At 47.7% G+C, this 25,595-nt stretch overlaps 1 protein-coding gene across 1 annotated transcript in view; it reads left to right on the forward strand.

Moving 5' to 3' along the window:
• The first annotated feature begins 4,858 nt into the window (after positions 1 to 4,858).
• The window catches only part of GPR143 (G protein-coupled receptor 143), a 41,053-nt gene continuing 20,316 nt past the window's right edge, over positions 4,859 to 25,595 (forward strand). Inside the window, exons 1-4 of the mRNA XM_007990992.3 lie at positions 4,859 to 5,138; positions 10,052 to 10,161; positions 11,453 to 11,547; positions 22,969 to 23,061. Coding sequence (XP_007989183.3) covers positions 4,889 to 5,138; positions 10,052 to 10,161; positions 11,453 to 11,547; positions 22,969 to 23,061 — 548 coding nt within the window. The 5' untranslated portion in view covers positions 4,859 to 4,888. The remainder of the gene's footprint in view (positions 5,139 to 10,051; positions 10,162 to 11,452; positions 11,548 to 22,968; positions 23,062 to 25,595) is intronic.

The raw sequence follows: 25,595 nt of genomic DNA on the forward strand, positions 1-25,595 counted from the left end.
TTCTGGGTTCTTGCCCAGCCTTTCGAGCAGCTGCTAGATAAGCCAGAGCCTCAGGTGGTAGACTTACAGGAACTGCAGCCTATGGCCCTTTGCCTGTTTTGTAAATAAAGTTTTATTGGCACCCAGCCATACCCGTGGACTTATGTATTGTCTGGTCTGTTTTCTTTCTTTCTCACTGTCTCTCTCTCTTTCTTTCTTTCTTTCATTTTCCTGTTCTTGCTCCGTCACCCGGGCTGGAGTGTAGTGGCGCGATCACAGCTCACTGTAGTCTTAACCTCCCGGGCTCAGGTTTAAGTCATCCTCTCACCTCAGCCTTCCGAGTAGCTGGGATGACAAGCGGGCCCCACCAAGCGAGCTTTTTTTTTTTTTTTTTTTTTTTTTTTAAGAAGGAATCTCCCTTTGTCACCCAGGCTGGAGAGCAGTGGTGTGATCTCAGCTCACTGCAACCTCTGCCTCCTGGGTTCAAGTGATTCTCCTTTCTCAGCCTCCTGAGTAGCAGGAACTGCAGGCGCCCACCGCCACACCTAGCTAATTTTTGTATTTTCAGTAGAGATGGGGTTTTGCCATGTTGGCCAGGCTGGTCTTGAACTCCTGACTTCAGGTGATCTGCCCGCCTTAGCCTCCCAAAGTGCTAGGATTACAGGTGTGAGCCACTGCACCCGGCTTTTTTTGGGGGGGTGGGGGAGGGTGGGGACAGGGTCTCCCTATGTTGCCCCAGGCTGGTCTTGAACTCCTGGGCTCAAACAATGCTCCCACCTTGGCCTCCCAAAGTACTGGGATTACAGACATAAGCCACTGCACCTGGCCATGTATTAGCTATGTCAATTTAAGTATCAGTAAAACCCACTTGGAAGGCTCATTCTGAATATTAAATGAGACAATGAATGTAATATTAAAAGCACAGTGCCTGCCTACACTCCATAAATTATTATATTATTTAAAAATTATTTATTAGGCTGGGCGCAGTGACTCATGCCTGCAATCCCCACACTTTGGGAAGCTGAGGCGGGCAGATCACCTGAGGTCAGGAGTTCGAGACCAGCCTGGACAACTTGGTGAAACCCCGTCTGTACTCTAAATACAAAAATTAGCCAGGTGTGGTGGCAGGTGCCTGTAATCCCAGCTACTTGGGAGGCTGTGGCAGGAGAATCGCTTGAACCCGGGAAGCAGAGGTTGCAGTGAGCTGAGATCGCACCACTGCACTCTAGCCTGAATGATATAGTGAGACTCCATTTCAATAAATAAATAAATAAATCTTATTTATTATTTAAATTCAAATTATTGTGAATGGCAGTCTCCTTACTTAGGCCGTTTCTGCCATCCATCTGCCCCCAGTCACCTCCTCTACTGGATTCTAAGGGATATCTGAGTCTCACCATAAACCCCATCCTTTTGGTTGAGACATCTCGATGCCAGGGGACTCACCATGAAAAATAAACTGCCTGGGAGAGAAACCCAGGAACCGTCTTCCAGCAGTTGATCAGGTACATCTGATCAAGTGGGAATGGCGCATAAATGGTGGATTGTGGAATGAGAGAAAGCCAAGATGATGGAGCATTTCCAGGGAACAGATGCCCCAGGCAGCCCAGACTGTGAAAATGGAGAGCGAATTCAGGTGTTAAACTAGGAAGGAGGGAAAAAAGGAGGAAGGGTTCATGCAAAAACAGATGTACCTTCATGTACTCAAAGACCGATTGTTTCTGCACACATACCTCAAAGTTTATATTCAGCACTGCCATCCCTGGATCTCCCATATCTACAAAACTTCCAGATGTTTCTGCCTCCCAAGTGCATGCGTGTGTATTTGCTTCACTTTTCTCAGATTTGTAGTTGTACTGTTTCATGAAAAGGTTTGTCAGCCCGGGCGTGGTGGCTCATGCCTGTAATCCCGGCACTTTGAGAGGCCAAAGCGGGTGGATCACTGGAGGCCAGAAGTTCGAGACCAGCCTGACTAACATGACGAAACCCCATTTCTACTAAAAGGACAAAAAATTAGCCGGGTGTGATGGCATGTACCTGTGGTCCCAGCTACTCAGGAGGCTGAGGCATGAGAATCACTTGAACCCAGGAGGCAGAGGTTGCAGTGAGCTGAGATCATGCCACTGCACTCCAGCCTGGGCAATGAAGCAAGACTCTGTCTCAAAGAAAAAAAAAAAAAAAGTTTGTCATCTCAGTTCACCCCAGCTGGAGTGCAGTGGTGTGATCACAGCTCACTGCAACCTCAAACTCCTGGGCTCAAGTGATCCTCCCACCTCATCCTCCCCAGTAGCTGCAACTACAGGTGCACAGCAGCATGCTATGTTAATTTGGATTTTTGTAGAGATGGGATCTCACTATGTTGCCAAGGATGGTCTCAAACTCCTGGGCTCAAGTGATCCTCCTGCCTCAGCCTCCCTAAGTGCTGAGATTACAGGTGTGAGCCACTGGGCCCAGCCTCTCATACCAATTTCTAGTTTCCTCTCACGTTGATGGCAGGGTTTTAAATTTAGTCTTACACGCATGCTTCTACACCTTTACTCTGAGGCTCATCTTTACCATTGTCATCTGTGCCATGGGCCTAGGAATCTGCATTCATATCCATTTTCTCACTGATGAGATTCTGACTACTGACCTTGAGTAGTGGGCACCAGAGTCAGCCAGAGCCCCCTGGAGAGTGCTCCCAGGTTATCACGTAGGAAGCAGAGAGGCGGAGTGTGTTTTCTGGGGCATGAAATAGAGATTCAAATGCAGGGACCCCTTTGCCTGGCCCACTGGCCATCAGCCTTCAGGCAAATGTGCAGACACTCTTAATTTTTATCTTTTAAAGCACTTTCCATTACACCAACTTCCAGAAGCAACTCTGCTTACCAAGGCAGAAGGAAAGAGAGCCATTGTCCAAATTAGATATTAGAATTCAAGCTTTTAAACATTAATGCTTGGGCAGTAGTTCTATGGTGCTTCCGACTGTTTTTACAATGGAGTGTGTAATCCAGCAGAGCTGTTAAGCTTTCTGAAGATGTCAGTCTGTTCTGACTTCTAGGAAGGCGGCTGTGGAGTGAACAGGCTGCGTTTATAGACATGCCAGATCTGGACTCTTTTGAAGTGGTGGAGTTTGCAGCCCATTGTTGTTAAATAAGGCTCCACTTCCTGTCTGGCAGTAGAGCCTCCCGCCTGCCTTCTGTGGGGTCCCAAGGGAAGCCAGTCCTGCTGTCCCTAGAGGAAGACGACACAGATCATGCCTTCCTTAAAACCGCAAAGCTGGTGGGGAAATTCAGCTGGGCTGCTGGGGTGGGAGGCCAAGTGAGGAGAGTCCATGAACACAATGGGGACACCTGCGCTTTGGTTGCTTGAAAAAAACTCAGAGAGGGGCCCATTTTACCAGGAGAGAGGAGGAAGGGCGTCTCTTGTGTGGTCACAAAGAGCCAATGAGGTTTGTTGAAGATGATACATATGATGAAGCTGGATTTTTTTTCTTTCTTTTTTTTAAAATAAAGGCCATAATCTAGAAAGAGCACTTCTATTTTCAACCTTGAAGAACTTAAAAAAAAAATCTCACAGTATGCTTATTGTAATAATTAACACTGATATTATTTTGAAACTTACATGTGTAGAATAAAGCAAGAGTTTTCAATGTATGAGAAAACATATAGAAAAATTAACGCAATTAAGAAAAATCCAAATAAATAGAACTGAAAGTTAAGGTGCAAAATGTGTCTGTGTATACTTATGCTGAGTACTTTTCCCTTTTTTTAAAATGTTTTCAAATTTTAAATTTAATTGTTTGTGTGTGTGTGTGTGTGTGTGTGTGTGTGAGAGAGAGAGAGAGAGATAGGGTTTCACTCCATTGCTCAGGGTGGAGTGCAGTGGTGTAATCTCTGCTCACTGCAACCTCCACTTCTCGGGTTCAAGTGATCCTCCCACCTCAACCTCCCCAGAAGCTAGGGCTACAAGCACGCCCCACCACGCCCAGCTAAGTTATGTTTTGTTTTGTTTTGTTTTTTGAGACAAGGTCTGGCTCTATCGCTCAGGTTGGAGTGCAGTTGGCACTATCTTGGCTCACAGTAACCTCCACCTCCTGGGCTCAAGTGATCCTTCCGCCTTAGGCTGCCGAGTAGCTTGGATCACAGGCCTGGGCCACCACGCTGGGCTAATTTTTGTGTTTTTAGTAGAGGCAGGGTTTTGCCATGTTGCCCACTCTGGTCTCCAACTCTTGAGCTCAAGCGATCTGCCCACCTCAGCCTCCCAAAGTGCTGGGATTACAGGAGTGAGCTACTGCTCTTTCTTTAACATTGATCTGGTTGTTTCATTCATTAATTGTAAATGAAAATCCTGCCTCTGTGGGGTTATTTCCATGAATGAGAGAGGCCATAAAAAAAGCACTATTTGGACAACCATCTCTACTTAGGAGAAATGCAGTTATAGGGATCAGTCACAGTTTATGAACATGTTCTAGCGCCTTAAAGGCATCAAAATCAGGATGTCAGAGTCCCAAATAGGAAAGATCGAGTCCACGAGGCCTGTTTCTCTAGAAGACCAGTAAAGATGGCAGGTTTGGCGCTCTAGGTGCCAGAGAAACCACCAGGAAGGCTTGGTAAATGGGGAGAAAGGTAACCTTCCCAACTTTTCGGCTTCTCCTTCCACTTCCCTCCTCCTCCTCCCTCTTCCTCTCCTCTCAGCCCTCCCTCTCTCTGTCCTCCTCCTCTGCCCGCCCAAGCATCACCTCGTGAGGCCTCGTGGCGTTAGCCCAGTGCGCTCGGCCCCCACCGAGCCTGGCTCTACTGCAGGCGCTGGGGGTTGGGGTGGGGGAGAGGCCCAGGGCACATGATGCCGCCCCCAGCCCGCCCAGCACATGACCCAGGCAGGCCGGCGGGGTCCTGGCACACCCGAGCCGCGTCCGTGAGCACAGCCCATGGCCTCCCCGCGCCTAGGGACCTTCTGCTGCCCCACACGGGATGCGGCCACGCAACTCGTGCTGAGCTTCCAGCCGCGGGCCTTCCACGCGCTCTGCCTGGGCAGCGGCGCGCTCCGCTTGGCGCTGGGCCTTCTGCAGCTGCTGCCCGGCCGCCGGCCCGCGGGCCCCGGGTCCCCCGCGACGTCCCCACCGGCCTCGGTCCGCATCCTGCGCGCTGCCACTGCCTGCGACCTTCTAGGCTGCCTGGGTAAGGGCGCGCGCGGCCCGCGGGTTGGAACCCGATCTGTGCCTGGGTGAGGGCGCGTGGCCCGCAGGTTGAGACCCGACTGGTACCTGGATAAGGGCGCACGGCCTGTGGATTTGGACCTGTTCCGTGGTGGAGTGAGGACGAGAGGCCCGCGGGTTGGAACCTGCCCGGTGCAGGGCTGAGGGCGCATAGCCGGCTGGTTGGGACCTGCTGGGTCCCTGGCTGAGGGCTTGAGGCCCGCGGATTGGGACCTGATTGGTGTCCGGGTGAGGGCGCACGGCCCGCGGGTTGAGACCTGCTCAGTGCTGGGGTGAGGGCGTGAGGCCCTGGGGTTGGACCTGCTCAGTCCCCGGGTGAGGGTGCGTGGCCTGCAGGTTGAGACCGGATCGATGCCCGGGTGAGGGCGCATGGCCCGCAGGTTGGAACTTGATCCATGCCCGGGTGAGGACCCACAGCCCGCGGGTTGGAACTTGATCGGTGCCCGGGTGATGGCACACGGCTCGCGGGTTGGGCCGGGCGTCTGAACACTTGAACCACAGAGAAAAGAGAAAGCGGAGGCAGTTCCCCAGGGACTGGACGGGACGACTAGGTTTTTTTTTTTTTTTTTTTTTTTTTTGAGACGGAGTCTTGCTTTTTCACCCAGACTGAAGTGCTGAAGTGCTGAAGTGCAGTGGCACAATCTCTGCTCACTGCAACCCCCGCCTCCCGGGTTCAAGCGATTCTCCTGCCTTAGCCTTCCGAGTAGTTGGGATTACAGGCACGCGCCACCACGCCCGACTAATTTTTGTATTTTTAGTAGAGACGGAGTTTCACCATGTTGGCCAAGCTGCTCTCGAACTCTTGACCTCAGGTAATCCGCCCGCCTCGGCCTCCCAAAGTGCTGGGATTACAGGCATAAGCCACTGCGCCCGGCCGACTAGTTAGTTTTGCAAACAGATGGTCGGTAAAATTCCCATCCAAGGGACGATGAGTTTTAAAAATCCGTTTATTGTGTTTGTTACAGGGAAACTTCAGATGGCGCAGTTAAGCAAAACCCAGACCAGAAAAGATTTCCTCGGTTTTGCCCAACTGCACCAGGGAGAGACTAACAATTAACACACTCTCGCTGTGTGTGTGTGCGTGCATGTGCGTGTGTGAATTCTTTTCTATTGTGCACTATATATTCTCTCAAGTATTTTGTAAGCTGAAATCCCTTCCCTATCCAGGCTTTTTGGGTATGATTTTTACACCACAGGTGCACAAACTGCAGCCCTCAGACCAAATCCTGCCTGTTTTCTAGGGCCCACGAGCTAAGAATGGTTTTACATCCTACTTTTCTTTAAATTAATGATTTTTTTGAGACAGGGTCTCACCCTCTTGCCCAGGCTGAGTGCAGTGTCACGATCACAACTCACTGCAGCCTCGACCTCCTGGGTTCAAGCGTTCCTCCCACCTCAGCTACCCGAGTAGCTGGGACTACAGCCACAGGCCACCATGGTAGGGTAAATATATATATACATATATTTATATATATATATATTTAGAGATGGGGTCTCACTATGTTGCCCAGGCTGGTCTCCAACTCCTGGGCTTAATTAAGAGATCACCACCCTTGGCATCATAAAGTGTTAGGATTACAGGTGTGAGCCACCTCACCCAGCCCTAAAATGTTTTTAAAAATCAAAATTAGAAAATATGTCCTGGCATGTGACTATTACTGACATTTAAATGTTAATGTCTACAAATGAAGTTTGATGGGAATGCAGCTATGCTGTTCATGTGCATTTGGGAATTATCCATGGCTGCCTTTACCCTACAAGGGCAGTGTGAATATTGGACAGAGAAAGTATGGCTCCCAAAGCCAAAAATATTACAGGATGAGTTTGCCAACATCTGCTTTAAACTATTATGTGACACTTTATACAGACCTCTAAGCTAGATTTGGCCATTCTGTTTAGCTTTTTTATTTTGGAACATTTCCACCATGCATAAATGCAGTCTATAACAGAAACACTTACAGTGAATCCCTATATGTGGGATTCGTGGGGTACAGGTACCTGGCTCATCTGCTCCCCTCTTCACCCTCCTCACTAGATTAATGTGAAGCAAATCTCAGGTGCCATCATCCTGCCCATTCAGATCTCAGAGAGAGCTCTAAAACATAATAATTTTAAACATTTGCAACCCCAATATCATTATCACTTTATTTTTATTTGAGACAGGGTCTCACTCTGTTGCCCAGGTTGGAGTGTGGTGGCATGATCATAGCTCACTGCAGCCTTGAACTTCCGGGCTCAAGGGATCCTCCTACCTCAGCCTCCCAGGTAGCTGGGTCTACAGGCACGCATCACCACACTGGCTAATTTTTGTATTGTTTTTTCAGAGCTGGAATCTCACCATCTTGCCCAGGCTGGTCAAACTTCTAGGCTCAAGCGATCCTCCTACTTCGGCTTCCTAAAGGTGTGGTGGCTCACGCCTGTAATCCTAACTATCCTAACTACTCAGGAGGCTGTGGCTGTGGTGGACGGATTGCTTGAACCTAGGAGTTCAAGACTAGCCTGGGCAACATAACATAACAAGACCCAGGCTCTACAAAAAAAAAAAAAAAAAAAAAAAGCCTGTCATGGTGGCATGCACATGTGGTTCCAGCTACTCAGCAGGCTAAGGCAGGAGGACCACTTGAAACCATGAATTCCAGGCTGCAGTGAGCCGTGATCCAGCCTGGGTGACAGAGCCAAGACCCTGTCTCTAAAAAAGTAAGGTGTACCCAAACATCTTTTGAGGGTTCGTGAATAACACTTGCATGTCTGTTAGCCTTTAGAAGGGAAGTGGATGAGGTTGTGAGCAAATAAGTAGAAGTCAGGAAAAGGCTGGGTGATCGGGACCCCTTACTGAAAAATAAGAAATTTGAATGCCTGTGGGATAGGGCTTTTATTAAGCTCAAAGGAGTGATAAATGCTGAAAATTCTAAGGCACTGTAGAGAAGAAAGGCATTGTTTTTGTTGGCAGTGGCTTGATAATGAGAAGATGTCTTGAGCTTTTTAGTGTTCACAGTTGTCCTTTAGTAGTGTATTGCATAGTGTGTGTTTAGTGGTGTATTACATGGTATGTGTTTAGTAGTATATTACATAGTGTTTGTTTAGTAGTGTATCACATAGTGTGTGTTGTGTATATGATGAGATTTTAGTAGTGTATTGCATAGTGTGTGTTTAGTGGTGTATAGCATGTATACCAGTGAGCACTACTACATAGCATGTAGCTTGGTGTTGTTTACAGTTCTCCCCTTTATATTACTATATTACCTAGTGTCCTTTTTTTTTTTTTTTTTTAGACGGAGTCTCACTCTGTCGTCCAGGCTGGAGTACAGTGGTACAATCTTGGCTCACTGCAACCTCCACCTCACAAGTTCAAGCAATTCTTGTGCCTCAGACTCCTGAGCAGCTGGAATTATAGGCACCCACCACGATGCCCGGCTAATTTTTGTATTTTTAGTAGAGACGTGGTTTCACCATGTTGGCCAGGCTGGTCTCAAACTCCTGACCTCAGGTGATCCACCCACCTCAGCCTCCCAAAGTGCTGTGATTACAGGCGTGAGCCACTGCGCCAGGTTCTTTTTTTTTTTCTTTATTTTTTGTTTTTTGTTTTGTTTTGTTTTGTTTGGACACAGGTTCTCACTCTATTGCCCAGGCTGGAGTACAGTGGTGCAATCTCGACTCACTGCAACCTCCGCCTTCTGGGCTCAAGCGATTCTCCCGTCTCAGCCTCCTGAGTAGCTGGGACCACAGGCTCATGCCACCACCCCCAGCTAATTATTGTATTTTTGTAGAGACGGGGTTTCACCAGGCTGGTCTCATCTCCTGGGCTCAAGTGATCCGCCGGCCTTGGCCTCCCAAAGTGCTGGGATTACAGGCGTGAGCCACCGTGCCCAGACCCTAGTGTGCTTTTAAACAAAGGATATTGCATTACCTAACAAAGAACCATCATATGTACCATGAGCGTGCATACCGTTTTGAGGATGTTAGACATTTGGGTCTAATAGCAAGAGAAACTCACGAAGAATAAATGTTAAAGGCAAATTATTGAGAACTAATTTGTGAAAATTTTAAATGTAGTGTTTAAAAAAAGAATGAAGGAAGTATATATTTGAACTTCTAAATTGAGCTTTTTGAAAATTCTTTTTTATGTGAGGAATAACTAATATAGACACTGAAAATGCAGCTGAGAAATACAGATTGCTAGTCACATATTGCAAGAAAACAGCCAGACAAAATAGGGATGAGACTGTGGCCAGCTATGGTTTACGTTAAAGTGCCTGCGTTTGTTTTGCTACCATGAGAGTTATTTTCTGAGTTTCAGGCCAAGCGTGGTGGCTCATGCCTGTAATCCCAACACTTTGGGAGACCAAGGCAGACGGATCACTTGAGGTCAGGAGTTTGAGACCAGCCTGGCCAACATGGTGAAACCCCGTCTACTAAAAATACAAAAATTAGCTGGGCGTGGTTGCGGGTGCCTGTAATCCCAGCTACTCGGGAGGCTGAGGCAGGAGAATTACTTAAACCTGGGAGGCGGAAGTTGCAGTGAGCAGAGATTGTACCACTGCACTCCAGCCTGGGTGACAGAGTCAGACTCCGTCTCAAAAAAAAAAAAAAAAAGATAAATAAAAAAATAAAAGTAAAAAACGTTATTTTATGAGTTTCAATCTTCTTTTTCTCTCTGCACACACCAATATGTATGTTTTTTTCTTCCTTTTTTCCTTTTCCCTCCTTCTTGTCTTTTTCCCTTCCTCTCTCCCTCCTTCCTTCCTTCCTTCCTTTCCTTCCTTCTTCCTTCCTCTCTTCCTATCTCTATTATGTATCTATCGTTTTTCCAAAGCAAGAAATCAGCTTTAGATTTGATTAGGATCAGATACAAAGCATTATCCAATTCTCTCTTAGGTGTTGTGATCCGGTCCACCGTGTGGTTAGGATTCCCAAATTTTGTTGACAGCATCTCAGATGTGAACCGCACGGAAATTTGGCCTGCTGCTTTCTGCGTGGGGAGTGCGGTGAGTCCAGTCCCTCGGCGTGCCCTCTCCTCCCTACCTATGCTCCTCAAATCGCAGCAGCAGCAAACCCTGGGAGTCTGTTAGAAATGCAGGTTCTCAGGTCCCGCCCCATCCTGCTGATCAGGAACCCAGCCCTCTCTGTGTTTTAACAAAACCCTCCAGGGGATGCTGCCGCAGACACTCCAGTGTTGTTTCTCCCTCCCCTTCACAAATGCATCCTCTGCTTAAATGCGACCACAAGCAAAACCAGCTGCCACAGAAAAAGTTATCAATCCATTGGATGCATTTTGTTTAAATATATACTTAAATATATTAAATAAAACATAAGCTGGGCACGGTAGCCCACACTTGTAATCCCAGCACTTTGGGAGGCCGAAGCAGGTGGATCACTTGAGGCCAGGAATTCGAGACCAGCCCGGCCAACAGGGTGAAGCCCTATCTCTGCTAAAAATACAAAAATTAGCTGGGTGTGGTGGCGTGTGCCTGTGGTCCTAGCTACTCAAGAGGCTAAGGCAGGAGAATTGCTTGAACCCAGGAGGCGGAGGTTGCAGTGAGCCAAGATCACGCCACTGCACTCCAGCCTGGGTGACAGAGTGAAACTCCGTCTTCAAAGACAAAAAGTAAAACCACATAATTATATATAAAGAAATTATTGAATAAGTAAATAGATATCATATATACACAGACACACATACACATGTATGTTATGCTCCATCCATCACGGTGGTGCTCAGGTGAGTGATTTGAAGCGCATTCCCTGATGCTGTGTTGACTGCCCTGTGCTGGAGCAGAATTGCCAGTTTCCTCGCTTCCCTGTCCTCAGTGGCTTCCTAACTGCATCTATGAGCCTCTGTCTCAGCCCGCGGTGGCGAGACATCTTGACCTTGTGTGGTTTCTAACACTGGAGTCCCCTTCCTCCATCTTGTCTTTGGAAGGACTGCCTGAGTCCCTCCTCCCCGTACTCATTCTTCCTCAGAACAAGAGCTTCTATCGAGTTCAAAGCCGCCTTGAGCCTGCACCCCAGTTTAAATGACGTATCTTGGCACTTCATCCTCCCTGCATACAAGTGGGGCAGAAGGCAGAGTTCCTTAGTCAAATCCAAATGCCTACACCCATCCCAGGCCACACCCTCCTTGGTCTCAGGGGCTGTGCCCACTTGTGTCCCGAGAGCTGTCACATGCGGCTTCCTGACGTCAGAGGAAGCCGGTGTCTGCCCTGCTGTCTCAAGGATGGGCTGGGCTTCTTGTACCTGTTTCCAGACATTTTGATGCAGGGCTCTTCCCAATTGCAGATGTGGATCCAGCTGTTGTACAGTGCCTGCTTCTGGTGGCTGTTTTGCTATGCGGTGGATGCTTATCTGGTGATCCGGAGATCGGCGGGACTGAGGTATTCACGGAGGAAATGGGATATCTGCCCTAGTTCTATTTTAGAGGGAAGATTAGAGATGGCACTGAGCATTTAAAAGTATTTTGTAGTGTTGCAGACACCGTCATTCAAAATCTGTCAGCTGGCCCCTCCGCCTAGAAACGTCCATGGCAGCTCATTTTCATAAGAGGCCAAAGGCACATTTAAAATATGAGCCAGGCACAGTGGCCTGTGCCTGTAATCCCAGCTACTTGGAGGGACTGCATGAGGCCAGGAGTTTGAGACCAGCCTGTGAAACTTAGTGAGAGTCCATCTCCAAAATAACAAAATAAAATCTTGAGGATTTTAAAAACCTTGAAAGCAAGTAATTCAATAAATGAAATATTTGGAACTGGACAAATGCTAAAACAGAATTGGCATGTATATAGACAATTTTATTGTTTATTTTTTATGTTTTAGAGACAGGGTCTCACTTGGACACCCAGGCTGGAGTGCAGTGGTTCACTGCAGCCTCAACCTCTCAGGCCCAAGTGATTCTTCCACCTCAGCCTCTCAAGTTGCTGGGACTATAGACATGTGCCACCAAACCTGGCTAATTTTATTATTTTTGTAGAGATAGGGTCTTGCTATGCAGCCCAGGCTGGTCTCAAACTCCTGGCTTCAAGTGATCCTCCTGCCTCGGCCTCCCAAAGTGCTGGGATTACAGGCATGAGCCACTGCATAAACAATTTTTTATTATATGTAAAGGTTCAAGGGATGTATATATTGACACTTCATGCTAAATCTGGAACCTGAGAATGCTGGGGTTGGAGGTGGCTGTAGGGAGTTATTCAGTGGTTAGTACCTGGAGCACTGGTGTGTTTGAACTGATGCCCAGTCACTTGTGAGCTGTGTAGCTGTTGGCAAGTTGTTTAACTTCTCTGGACTTCTGTTTTCTCAGCTGTGAAATGGTACCTACCACACAAGGTCACTGCGAAGAGTAAATGTGATAATCCGTGTATGTGGTTAAGAACAGTCCTGGCATGTTGCAGGCTCTTGATACCTATCAGCTGTTATAGTAGGTGGGATACACACATGTTGAGGAAACATCCACACATAGAGCTGAACTGACACAGAGAAGCTGGACATGGCATGGCAGGGCTCCAAATCCAGGAAGCATTTGCCCCCACCAAGTTCACGGTCCACTTGATTCAGGTCCCTTTTGGAGGGAGCCCTTCCTTGCCAGTTTTTTTGTTCTTGTTTTTGTTTAAATACAGCTTTATAGGCCAGGCACAGTGGCTCACACCTGTAATCCCAGCACTTTGGGAGGTTGAAGCAGGAGGATTGCTTGAGCCCAGGAGTTTTGAGACCAGCCTGGGCAACATAGTGAGACCCCATCTCTACAAAAAATATAAAAAAGATAGCCAGGCATAGTGGGGTACAACGGTGGTCCCAGCTACTCGGGAGGTTGAGGTGGGAGGATGGCTTGAGCCCAGGAAGTCAAAGCACAGTGAGCCATGATCGTGTCACCGTACTCCAGCCTGGGCGACAGAGTGTGACCCTATCTCAAAAAACAATGCAAACAAAAAAAACCCCCAGCTTTATAAAGGTCACCTGTTTAAAGCCTAAAATCCAGTGGTTTTTAGTGTATTCACAGAATTGCATAACCATCACCGTCATCGATTTTATACCATTTTAATCATCCCCTCTACATCTCTGTGCTGGTTATTAGTCACTCCTCACTACCCCCTCCCCACAGCCCCCAGCAACCACTTATCTACTGTGTCTCTGTGGAGCTGCATGTTCTGGACGTTTCATAGCAATGGAATCATACACTACATGACCTTTCGTGTTTGGGTTTTTAACTCAGTGTAACATCTTCACGGTTTATCTGTGTTGTCACGTATCTGTGCTTCATTCCTGTTATGGTCTGAATGTTTCTGTTCCTCCAAAAATTCCTATATTGAAATTCTAACCCCCAAGGTGATAGTATTAGGAGGCGGGGCCTTTGGGAGGTTATTAAGTCATAAGTGGGATCAGTGCCCTTGTAAAAGGGGCCCCAGAGAGCTCCCTCACCCCTTCTACCATGTGGGGACACAGCAAGAAGGTGCTATCTATGAACCAGGAAGCAGGGCCTCACCAGACACCACATCTGCCATACCTTGATCTTGGACTCCCAGCTTCCAGAGCTATGAGCAATAATTGTTGTTTATAAGCCACCTCGTGTGTGATATTTTGTTATAGCAGCCTGAATGAACTCAAACAATCCCTTTTCATTGCTAAATAATATTCCAGTGTAAGGCTATACTACATTTTGTTTATCCACTTATTGGTTGATGGACATTTTGTGTGCTTCCATTGTTTTGACTACTTCCATTGTTTGGCTACTAGGAATAATGCTGCAATTGACATTTGTATGCAAGTGTTTGTGTGGACATATGTTTTCATCACATATTCCTGAGTATATATCTAGGTATGTAATTGCTGAGATATGTGGTAACCTTGTAAGAGTAAGAAACTGTTAAACTGCTTTCCAAGGTGGGTGCACCATTTTACATTCTAGCAGTAATGTGAGGGTTGCAGTTTATCCACATCCTTGTCAACACTTGTTATTATCTGTCTGTTTTAATTTTAGCCATCCTAGCACATGTGAATTGGTAACTCTTCATGGTTTTGATTTCACTGATGACTAATGATGCTAAACATCTTTTCATGTGCTTATTGGTCATGTATATATCTTCTTAGAGAAATGTCTATTCACCTCTTTTGCCCATTATTTCATTGGGCTATTTGGTTTTTTATTATTGAGTTGTAGTTCTTTATTCTAGATACAAGTAGCATATTACATACATGATTCACAAATAGTTGCTCCCATTCTGTGGTTTGTCTTTAAACCTATTTGATGGTATCTTTCAAAGCACAAAAGTTTTTCATTCTGATGAAGTCCAATTTTTCTATTTCTTTCTTTGATTTCTTATGCTTTTGTCATATCTAAGAAATCATTGCCTAACCCAAGGTCACAAAGATTTAGACCTATGTTTTCTTATGGTTTGAATGCTTAAATTTAGGTCCACTTAGAGTTAATTTTTGTGCACAGGTGACTAATGGGTCCATCTTCATTATTTTGCATGTGGATATCCAGTTGTCCCAGTACCACTTATTGAATAAATTTACTTTTAAAGCCAATATGAGTAAATAGAGATCATATGTAGGCTATAGAATATGTTGGGTAATCCCAGTAGATCCCTGCTCTAAAATCATTGACATTCCTTATATAGATCACATCATCAACTTTGGTCTCTCTGGCCTGAAGTTTAGTGCTTACTTCATTTTTATGCTTGTTCCTTCCATCTTTTTACCTTAGCGCCCAAACTCTTACACAGCTGAACCAAACTGAGATATGCCTGGTTGTGAAAATTCTCCAGGGACGATAGCTAAGGTCAGAGCCAGCTAATTAGGTATATCACTGAAGATTCATTTTGGCTACAGAAAATATATATAATAATAATGACTTAAACCTGGTAGAGATTTCTTTCATGCTAAAAATGTCCAGAGGTAGGCAATCCAGGATGCTTGCGATAGACATCAGGGACCCAGGTTCCTTGGATTTTCCTGCATCACTATTATATTATGTGACTTCCATCCTCAAAGTGTCATGGCCCAATATAGCTGCTGGTGCTCCAGTCATCACACCTACATTCTGGGCATCAGGAAGCTGGAAGAGAACAATGCAATAGAGGCCTGTGTTCCCCTGAGCCAGCTTTAAGTAATGTCCTGGGAGTTTCATACAATGCCAGTTACATATTATTGGCCAGAAGTTAGTTTTTTTTTTGTTTTTTTTTTTTTTTTTTGAGATGGAGTTTCACTCTTAGTTTCTTTTTTTTCTTTTCTTGAGATGGAGTTTCACTCTTAGGTTCCACCCCACCCCCCGCACTCCCCGATAGAGTTTCACTCTTTTTGCCCAAGCTGGAGTGCAATGGCATGATCTTGGCTCACTGCAACCTCCACCGCCTGGGTTCAAGTGATTCTCCTGCTTCAGCCTCCCAAGTAGCTAGGATTACAGGTGCCTGCCACCACAACCAGCTAATTTTTGTATTTTTAGTAGAGATGGAGTTTCACCATGTTGGTCAAGCTGGTCTCGAACTCCTGACCTCAGGTGATCCACCTGCCTCGGCCTCCCAAAGTGTTGGGATTACAGGCGTGAGCCACCGTGCCTGACCAGAACTTAGTTTCATGCCACACTTAGCTGCTAAAGGAGGTAGGAAATAGACTCTGTGAGCTGAGCATGCAGCTGCCCTCATGACATCCAGATTATGTTACTGAGGTTTTGAAAAAGGAAATATGGCTTTGAGTAGGTAATTAGCAGTGTGATAAAACCGTGGCCCTGAAGCTCTCGTGACTGGCATGTCTCTGTCTGAGCATCCCTCAGTGTTGGAGAGGCTGGAGGTCTGACACAACTGTAGATCTTATAGATGCTAGTTATGGGTAGAAGGGTCTCGGGGTGCTGGAAGGAAGCTGGGAGAAGAGTAATACCCCCTGCTGCCATAGGAGGATGCATTACTTCACCTCCACCCATGGTGGGGATGTAGGGGAAAAGGGATGGGGTCCCACGGGGCAGTCTGAGAACTGTCTGGACCCAGTGGACAGACAGGGCCCTGAGAAACTGGGACAGGCAATCATGAAGCCCTCCTCACTTCAAGGACAGTGTTTGGGAGTTCATTTGGAGCTCAGAGATCAGAGGGCAGGATGTTGGGGGTGTTAGAGTCTAAAGTCTAAAGGGTGTTGGGCAGAATGTGGCTTCCGGGGACCTGCCATCACCCAGAAAGTGAGTGTCCAAGGATGTGGAACATCTAGATGCCTCCCAAAGGCCAGAGCAAGGGCAGGTTTCCAGGATTGGGACAAGCATCTGTCCAGAGTGAAGTTGGTGCTCCCATCGAAGAGGAACGGGCCGATGTCAGAGAAATAAGACAGTGCTATAGCCCAGGAGACCAAGCCCCCACCTACCACCTGGCGGACGTCCTGCCCCCTGGAGCCTGCCTGCTTGTGAGGCCTCGGAGGGGACACGCTGGGTAGTTTGAGCCAGGGCTGAGAGCGTGGCTTCAAAAGATTCTGTACCTCTCCTTTTAAGAGAGAGCTTGTTTCCAGAGCTGTGGGTGGGGTTGATTCTGCTAGTGGCCTTTAAGAGACTGCAGCTGGTAGATCCGGGGGTCTCCTGAAAATTCCAGGACAGAGGGCCCAGCTTCACAGGGATGGCTGGATTAAACTTCACATTCCCGTCTAGATCCTTTCAGGACTTAGCTATTTTCTTTGGCACGGGAATATTTTTTCTTTTAATCCTAAGAAATGCCATTAAGACAGATTAAAAGTTAAAACTTAAACCACTGCTCTGGTTCGAGGTGTGGGATGTACAGGTTTTAAACAATAACAGAGGGCACTTGGGATCCTGGAGCAGGTCTTGAATGGAAGTCACTTCTTTGCTGTAAGAAAATGGAAGTGTGAAAGGAAACGGGGTCCGGGGAGACCTTTGCACACCTGGGCATGGAAACTGCCTAGAGTGTGGGTAAAGGACCAAGGGTCTTCAGCCCGTGGGGGGCGCAGACTTCTCCTGATCTGCTGTGGATTGGGGTTCAGACTTCTGCCCCGGTGTGGGTTTCAGAGGCCCAGGCTGATGTCAGGGCCTGGAATGCAGAGATTCTGCACTCTCCAACACCCAGCCCTTTGCGGAAAGCCTCTCCGTTAGTTATCTGAGTCTCACACATGCTTCTAGTTCCTGGCCCACGTTGCTAAGACATACCCCCAACCCTAACCCGCTCCCAGCCCAGCCAGGCCATGGGAGGGCCACACTGGGAACCAGTCACAGTGTGGGAGGCAGAGCATGCTGGAAGCGTTTCTTTTCCTCCTGAAGCTCTTTGGACTTGTTTCTTTCGTCTCATTGTAGAAGGATGTCCTTTCTCACTCAGATCCCTTTGTCTACACAGCTGATCTTCCAAGTTAAAGTCCCGATGGGGTGGGGGTTATGATATTTGCTGGGAATCTGGTAGAGTTTTGAGCGACAGCCACTCATCCCATGGAGCCCCAGCCCCCCACCCCACCTTGTCCCATCAGACAGGAGAGGCAAACCCAAGACTGGACAGCACCAGTCAGCTCTGCAGAGCCTCCATCTTCAGTCTTCCTGAGGCATCTGGAAGGCTGCAGCCTCAGCTCCTGGGGGAAATGGGGCGGGGTATATGGAAGTACAAAGATGAAAGCTAGAGACTGCAAGAATGCCAGCTGTGCAGGGAACGGGCAGCTGGGAGGCAGAAGGCAAGCCCCCGCTCTCCTTTCGGGAAGCACGTAGTAGTAGCTGCTGGTTCTGCCGAGACAGCCTTCCCAGGTGGGACTGAGCATTCAGACTTGGCTATTAGGTGTGGAGGTGACTCCGGGAGGGCTTGGGGATAGGAGCTCCTTGCTTATCGGGTGAGCTGAGTGTTCAGGAGGCATAAGGCCTCTCTCGCTGAGGGGCTGTGAGGGCTCACACGGCTGAGAAGGAGCCCCAGGTTCGTGTCCTTCTGTTAGGAAACCTCAGGTTCAGGTCAAGGTTTGCTGCAGATCCACCTGGATTCACTTCCATGCCAGAGGAGGAGGTAGGAAAGAGCAAACCAGACAAGCCCAAGCACAGCTCCTCCTCCCCTTCTGACATCTCCATAAAAAACTTTGCAGTCACAGACATTGGCTGATTTCTTCTCTAAGCTATCCCCTCTTTTATAACTTTCTTTTTTTTCAGATTCTGTTTTTTTCTATTTTATTTTTATTTATTTATTTATTTTTTGAGATGGAGTCTTGCTCTGTCGCCCAGGCTGGAGTGCAGTGGCGTGATCTTGGCTCACTGCAACCTCCGCCTCCCAGGTTCAAGGGATTCTCCTGCCTCAGTCTCCTGAGTAGCTGGGACTACAGGTGCCTGCCACCACACCCAGCTAATTTTTGTAGTTTTAGTAGAGATGGGGTTTCACCATGTTGGCCAGGCTGGTCCTGATCCACCCACCTTGGCCTCCCAAAGTGCTGGGATTACAGGCATGAGACACTGCGCCCAGTCTTTTTCAAGTTTTAAGGTTTATCTTATTGGAAAATTTTTTTGAATAAATGAAAAGAGCTCTCCAGTAGATCAGAGTTACACTTAAACCGACACGGTCCTGTGTGGCCCACAGAGGCTTCTGTGACCCAGTCCCCAACACACGGCCCTCCCTCTGTCCTCTCTCACCCTCTCTGCTCCAGCCACACCCAGCTCCCAGCCTCTAGAAGGAGCCTGTATTCCTTTTTTTTTTTTTTAAGAGACATGTCTCACTCTGTCATCCAGGCTGGAGGGCAGTGGCATGATCACAGCTCACTGCAGCCTTCAACTCCCGGGCTCAATAAATCCTCCCGCCTCAGCCTCCTGAGTAGCTGGGGCTACAGGTATGTACCTCCAGGCCAGGCTGCCACTCACATTCTTTGACTTGTGGCCTTTTCCTCCGTCTTCAAAGCCAGCAATGGTGGGTTATGTCCTTCTCAAATTCCCTCCTCTCGGGTTCTCTGCAGCTAATAGTCTCTGCTTTTCTGGATTCTGGCAATTACACTGGCCCAACCCACATAACCCAGGATGACCTCCTTATCTCAAATATCCTTAACTTCATCACACCTGCAAAGTCTCTTTTGCCATATAAGGGAACATTTTCACAGGTTCCAGAGATTAGGACAGGGACATCTTCAGGGAAATGTATTTGGGTTATCACAAGTGTTTATCCACTTTAACTTATAAACATAGTCTCTGCCAGGCGTGTTGGCTCATGCCTGTAATCCTAGCACTTTGGGAGGCTGAGATGGGAGGATTGCTTGAGCCCAGGAGTTTGAGACCAGCCTGGCAACATAGCAAGACTCCATCTCTACTAAAAATAAAAAAGTTAGCTGGGTGTGGTGGTGAGTGCTTGTAGTCCTAGCTACTTGGGAGGCTGAGGCAGGCTTCAGCTCAGGAGTTTGAAGTTGCTGTGAGCTATCACTGTGCCATTGCATGCCAGTATGGGTGACAGGGGGAAACCCTGTCTCTTAAAACCACCACCACCACAAACATAGTCTCATCTCTTAGATTAATCACGGTTACGAGCCTGACTTCATGTAAAATCTTCTCCATCCAGCTATGGCCTGTGGAGCTGGCCCCCAGCAGGGGCACAGGCTGGGACATTACACTGATTCTTCTATGTTATCCTCTCAAGATGGTCACCCCCATGCAGGCAGGGACTGTTTCCTGTGCCTAGAAAAGGCATGATCTTTGCTCAATAAACATTCAGCCAGTGCACACTGAGTGAGACATACTACGCTGATACAACTCTGATTCTTTTCATTGAGATGTAACTTAAATACTGTAATATTCGCCTTTTAAAGGTGTGAAGTTCAGTGGCTTTTAGTGCCATCTGCAAGGTTATATATCAGTTAGCCCCACTACTACTAGTTCCAGAACATTTCTACTATCCCAAAAAGAAACCCTGCACCCATTAGCAGCCCCCACCATGTCTGCAGAATCACACAATGTGTGCGCCCTTTGTGTCTGGCTTTTCACTCAGCATTGCTTCTGAGGTTCACCCACGGAGTAGCACACATCAGTACATTCATTTCAACTCGATGTCACCTTTGCACGTGCTGACAGCCATCTTGTAGGTTAAGGGTGTGGGAAGTGTTTTCTATCACCGGCCCCTCTTCTGTGGAGAATGTGCACCGGAAGGGAAATCCCAGAGTAACAGCGCTGATGGTCCAGTACATGTCTCCACCTCCCTGAGCACAGGATGCTGGTAAATCCCACTGCTGGGGCCTCCTGACTGTTCTCAAAGTGAAGACAGCTGGGCATCCAGGGCAGGCGCAGCCTTGTGGGAAAGTGGAAGCGGGCGGGGACGGCCAGCCTGCCCTGGAGGGCAGCGTAAGTAGCAGAAAGCAGCCGGGCCTGACATCCACCTGGCCCTTAGTGTACTGTCACAGGAAGGCCGCAGGGGGTTTCCATGTTCACCCAGCTGAAAGGAGCAACTCATGGCTCTGAGAAGTGGGTCTGGCGGAGGTGATGCAGCTAGTTAATGTGCCCGGTGTTTGCATTCGGTTCCGACCTATTAAGCCTCAGAGCATCTTCCTGGGATGAGGCTGTAAGAGGAGTAAGTGGGGAGGCTGGGAGGAGCACCTGGCGAGTGCTGTGCCCGTGAGGTGCAGTCTTAGTTTGTCTAGGTTGCTATAACAAACACCACAGACTGGCGACAGCTTATAAACAGCAGAAATGTATGGCCGGTGCGGCAGCTCACACCTGCAATCCCAGTACTTTGGGAAGCCAAGGCAGGTGAAACACTTGAGGTCAGGAGTTTAAGACCAGCCTGGCCAACATGGTGAAACCCTGTCTCTACTAAAAATACAAAAATTAGCAGGGTTAGTGGTGGGTGCCTGTAATCCCAACTACTCGGAAGGCTAAGGCAGGAGAACTGCTTGAACCCGGGAGGTGGAGGTTGCAGTGAGCCGAGATTGCAACAACTGCACTCCAGCCTGGGTGACAGAGCAAGACTCCATCTTGGAAAAAAAAAAAATCTGACCCAGCAATTCCACTCCTACGTATACACCCCAAAGAACTGAAAACAGGAACCCAGTCAGGTGCAGTGGCTCATGCCTGTAATCCCAGCACTTTGGGAGGCCAAGGTGGCAGGATCACTTGAGGCCAGGAGTTTGAGACCAGCCTGGGCAACACAAAAAAATCTCTAATCGCTACCAAAAAAAAAATCTCTACAAAAAAATCAAAAATAAACTGGGCATGGTGGTGCATGCCTGTGGTTCCAGCTACTTGGGAGGCTGAGGTGGGAGGATTGCTTATGCCTAGGAATTGGAGGCTGCAGTGAACTATGATTGCACCACTGCACTCCAGCCTGGGCCACAGAGTGAGACTATCTCAAAACAAAACAGAAACTCAAACAAATACTGTTACATAACACGTGTTCATAGCAGTACTACTCACAGTGGAAACAACCTAAATGTCCATTGATGGGTGAATCTTGGCCCATGTATACAATGGAATGGTATTCAGTCAGAAAAAGGGAAGAAAAGGCTGCCACAGTGGCTGACGCCTGTAATCCCAGCACTTTGGGAGGCTGAGGCGGGGGGATCACTTGAGCTGAGGAGTTCAAGAGCAGCCTGGCAACATGGCGTAACCTAATCCCCACAAAAAATACAAAGAAATAGCTGGGCATGATGGTGTGTGCCTGTGGTCCCAGCTACTCAGGAGGCTGAGGTGGGAGGATTGCTTGAGCTTAGGGGACAGTTGCAGTGAGCCGAGATTGCACCACTGCACTCCAGTCTGGATGACAGAGCAAGACCCTGACCCCCGCCCCAACCCCAACAAAAGGAGGAAAGAAAGGAGCACAGTGGCTCATGCCTATAATCCCAGCAATTTGGGAGGCTAAGGTGGGAGGATTGCTTGAGGTCAGGAGTTCAAGACCAGCTCGGGCAACTTAGTGAGATACTGCCTCAACAAAATATTAAAAGAAACAAAGGATGAAGAACTGATCCATGCTACATCAGTGAACCTGGAAAGCATTATGCTGAGTGAAGGAAGCCAAGTGCAAAAGGCCACATAGCATATATTTCCATTTACATGAAATACCCAGAACATGCAAATCCACAGAGACAGAAACTAGATTAGTGGTTGCTAGGGGCTGGGGGATGGGCAAAGGGGAGTGATCACTTGTATTAGTCTGTTCTCACACTGCTATGAAGAACTGCCTGAGACTGAGTAATTTATAAAGGAAAGAGGTTTAACTCACAGTTCAGCATGGCTGGGGAGGTCTCAGGAAACTTACAATCGTGGCAGAAGGCCAAGGGGAAGCAGGACACCTTCTTCACAAGGCAGCCGAGCGATTGGGTGGAGGGGAGGGAAATCCCCTTATAAAACCATCAGATCTCGTGAGAACTCACTCACTATCACGAGAACAGCATGGGGGAAACCACCCCCATGATTCAATTACCTCCACCTGGTCATTTCCAGCCTCCAATCAACTAACCAATTGACTTCCATCCAACAATGATTAGTTCAACTTGTTCTATCCCTTGGGATTATGGAGATTACAATTCAAGATGAGATTCGGGTGGGGACACAAAGCCTAACCATATCACCAATTAATGGATATGGAGTCTCCTTTTGGAATGATGAAAACATTTTGGAAGGAGACAGTGGTGATGGCTGCAGAGCACTGTGAATGTACTAAATGCCACTTAATTGTTCACTTTAAAATAGTTAATTTTATGTGATGTGAATTTCACCTCAATGGAAAACAACCAACCAACCTCAGCAGCACGAGGAAACTCTCTGCCGAGGGGCTTTCCTTTGTGTACATTTTCCTGACCTTTCCAGAGCGCAGGAGCTGGCCTGGCAGTTCCAGGCAGGCCTCTGTGCCCCACTGAGCTGTGGCTGCTGTTGTGCTTGTCCCCTAGCACCATCCTGCTGTATCACATCATGGCGTGGGGCCTGGCTACCTTGCTCTGTGTGGAGGGAGCCGCCATGCTCTACTACCCTTCCGTGTCCAGGTAAGTTGGGACTCCAGTGCCCCAGACAGCCCCATCTTTGGCTCATTGTGTGTTCTCTGGCAGGGAATACATGAGCCCTGACCAACAGAGTTGGTGCCTTGGAGGTTAGGCCGTTGTCTCAGGGCCACATGAGGCCATGCTCACGGCCCAGCCCCAGAGGGCTGACTACAATAGCTTGGAGAATGACCCTGGAGTCATTCTCCCTGGCTCTGCCTTTCTCGTTTGTGTGCATAGGCGCCCATGCACACAAGCATGCACGCAAAGCTTTCCGCATATTCCCCTCCACGTAAGGTGTATCCCCAGCTCCTGTATTGGTACAGTTTTCTCATGCCCACTTTTAAGTATTTGTTCTTCAAGCTTCCTCTGGATGAGCAGGTGAGCTTAACATTCTAGGAATGAGTGTGGGACAATGTGGAAGAGGCCAAAAGGATGCCTGGGCAGAGCTTATTCTCTAGTTTTGCTTCCTACCCTTTCTCACTTCTCTTCCATCCTCCACACAGAGCGAGATGTGGCCGCTGAAACTGTCTCAGGCATTTCCTCAAGTTTACATTCCTGTCCATGCAACCCTCAGTTGCAAAGTCAAGGTCTTTCCAAGAATATATACTCTAACTTCCAATGGAAAACTGGAAAACAGAAGTGGACAGTGTCTTTGTCTGTGATTTTTATACCAGGGATCAACACGGTGTAGCCCCCAGGACAAATCCGGCCTTCTTCCGTTTTTGTAAATAAAGTTTTATTGGAATATAGTCACACTCATTGCTTTATGTACTGTCTGACTGCTTTTGCACGACAACATCAGAGTTGAGTAGTTGCCTCAGAGACCACAGTGTGACCCATGAAGCTGAAAATATTTACTATCTGTTCCTTTACAGAAAACAAATCTACAGAAAAAAAAATTGGTATAGATAATTTATCTCCCTCTTTTCTGGCTTCTTGCAGCTACTCAGTGAGGATGTCTCCAAATTGGTGTTGCCTTGTCAACCATGAATACAAGCAGGGAGCTCTGTGTAGATCCATCCACACAGTCTGCTTTTCTGAGGAACTTTAAAAGAACAGATGCAGTGTCAGCAGCTGTTATAACGGAATGCACTTAGTTGGAAAGGGAGTTTCTGTGGCTCTCCCTGGCCTGTGGGACCCCAGAGACTCCTGGCAAAGTTGCATCTGAGCTTTAGGGCGCCATTGCTGCCGGGTGCACAGGGAACCCTGAGGTGCTCCCGGGGTCTTTAGGAGCTGCTCCTTTTAAGCATCATATCCTTTTTTTTTTTTTTTTTTTTTTTTTTTTTGAGACGGAGTCTTGCTCTGTAGCCCGGGCTGGAGTGCAGTGGCCGGATCTCAGCTCACTGCAAGCTCCGACTCCCGGGTTCACGCCATTTTCCTGCCTCAGCCTCCGGAGTAGCTGGGACTACAGGCGCCCGCCACCTCGCCCGGCTAGTTTTTTGTATTTTTAGTAGAGACGGGGTTTCACCGTGTTAGCCAGGATGGTCTCGATCTCCTGACCTCGTGATCCGCCCGTCTCGGCCTCCCTAAGTGCTGGGATTACAGGCTTGAGCCACCGCGCCCGGCCAAGCATCATATCCTTAATCATCTCTTCATTTTCACAACGCCTGACCCAGGGCACTCGGCATTCTTCATGCTCACAGTCTCACTCTCTTATTTGTCATTTCATTTCTGTCTTTGCATCAGAGTCACTTCTCTTTCTCCTCTTGTTTCTCTTTCTCCTTTCAAGCCTTTCCAGATTGAATTTTCGCCTCTAGCTAAAGATAAAACCACCTGCTAAAAGAAGGTGGCAGTGTTGAGAGGTGGTATAGTAATTCTTCCTATGGCAAGACGAGACGGGTATTGCATTTTTCCTACCTGATTTTTTTTTCCCACATTTTCTGCCACTTTCCCCTCTGGTTTGACAACTCTGTCAATATTAAGGGTGTTTAATTTATTTTTTTGTCATTCCCCCTTTCGTGGCCATGAGGCTGTTTGGTTAGTCCCTTTTCCGCCTCCCTCTTTGGTTGAGCTGGAGCAGACCTCCCTCCTCTTTGCCTTCGGTTTCCTCTTCCTCTGTGCCATTTTGCTTCTCTCCTACATTAAGCATTTCACAGCTGCGAGTTGTTACCTTGGTAACATATGTTTGTGAGGCCCTCCAGCACATTCCATGGTGACCAGTGACTCCTATGACGCCTCAGTAGAAATCTTTGTCCTTTTCTCTGACAAGAACCTCTGAAACTATTGTTATCCATAACCATGAGAACATATTTCCTCTGAAATATGGAGCTGGCATATTTTGAGTTGTTCAAGGCCAGGGACTGGATTTTGTTCATGTTATTGCCCAAAACCAGGTAGTAAGTACTCAAAACCTAACTATTTAATGGAGTGCCTTTGTCTCTACTTGAATTGCGTTTTTTCCTTGAGACCCAATGCAGGGAATCCCCCATCCCAGGGTGTTTTTCTTTCTGATCTTTTCCCAGCAGGAACCTTTAAAAGCTTCCTCCAGTGGAATGCCTTAAGGGTCCTACCATTTCTGAGACAGAAACATGGTTGAT

The sequence above is a fragment of the Chlorocebus sabaeus genome, chromosome X (genome assembly GCF_047675955.1).
Source record: "Chlorocebus sabaeus isolate Y175 chromosome X, mChlSab1.0.hap1, whole genome shotgun sequence".
Taxonomy (NCBI): Eukaryota; Metazoa; Chordata; class Mammalia; order Primates; family Cercopithecidae; genus Chlorocebus; species Chlorocebus sabaeus.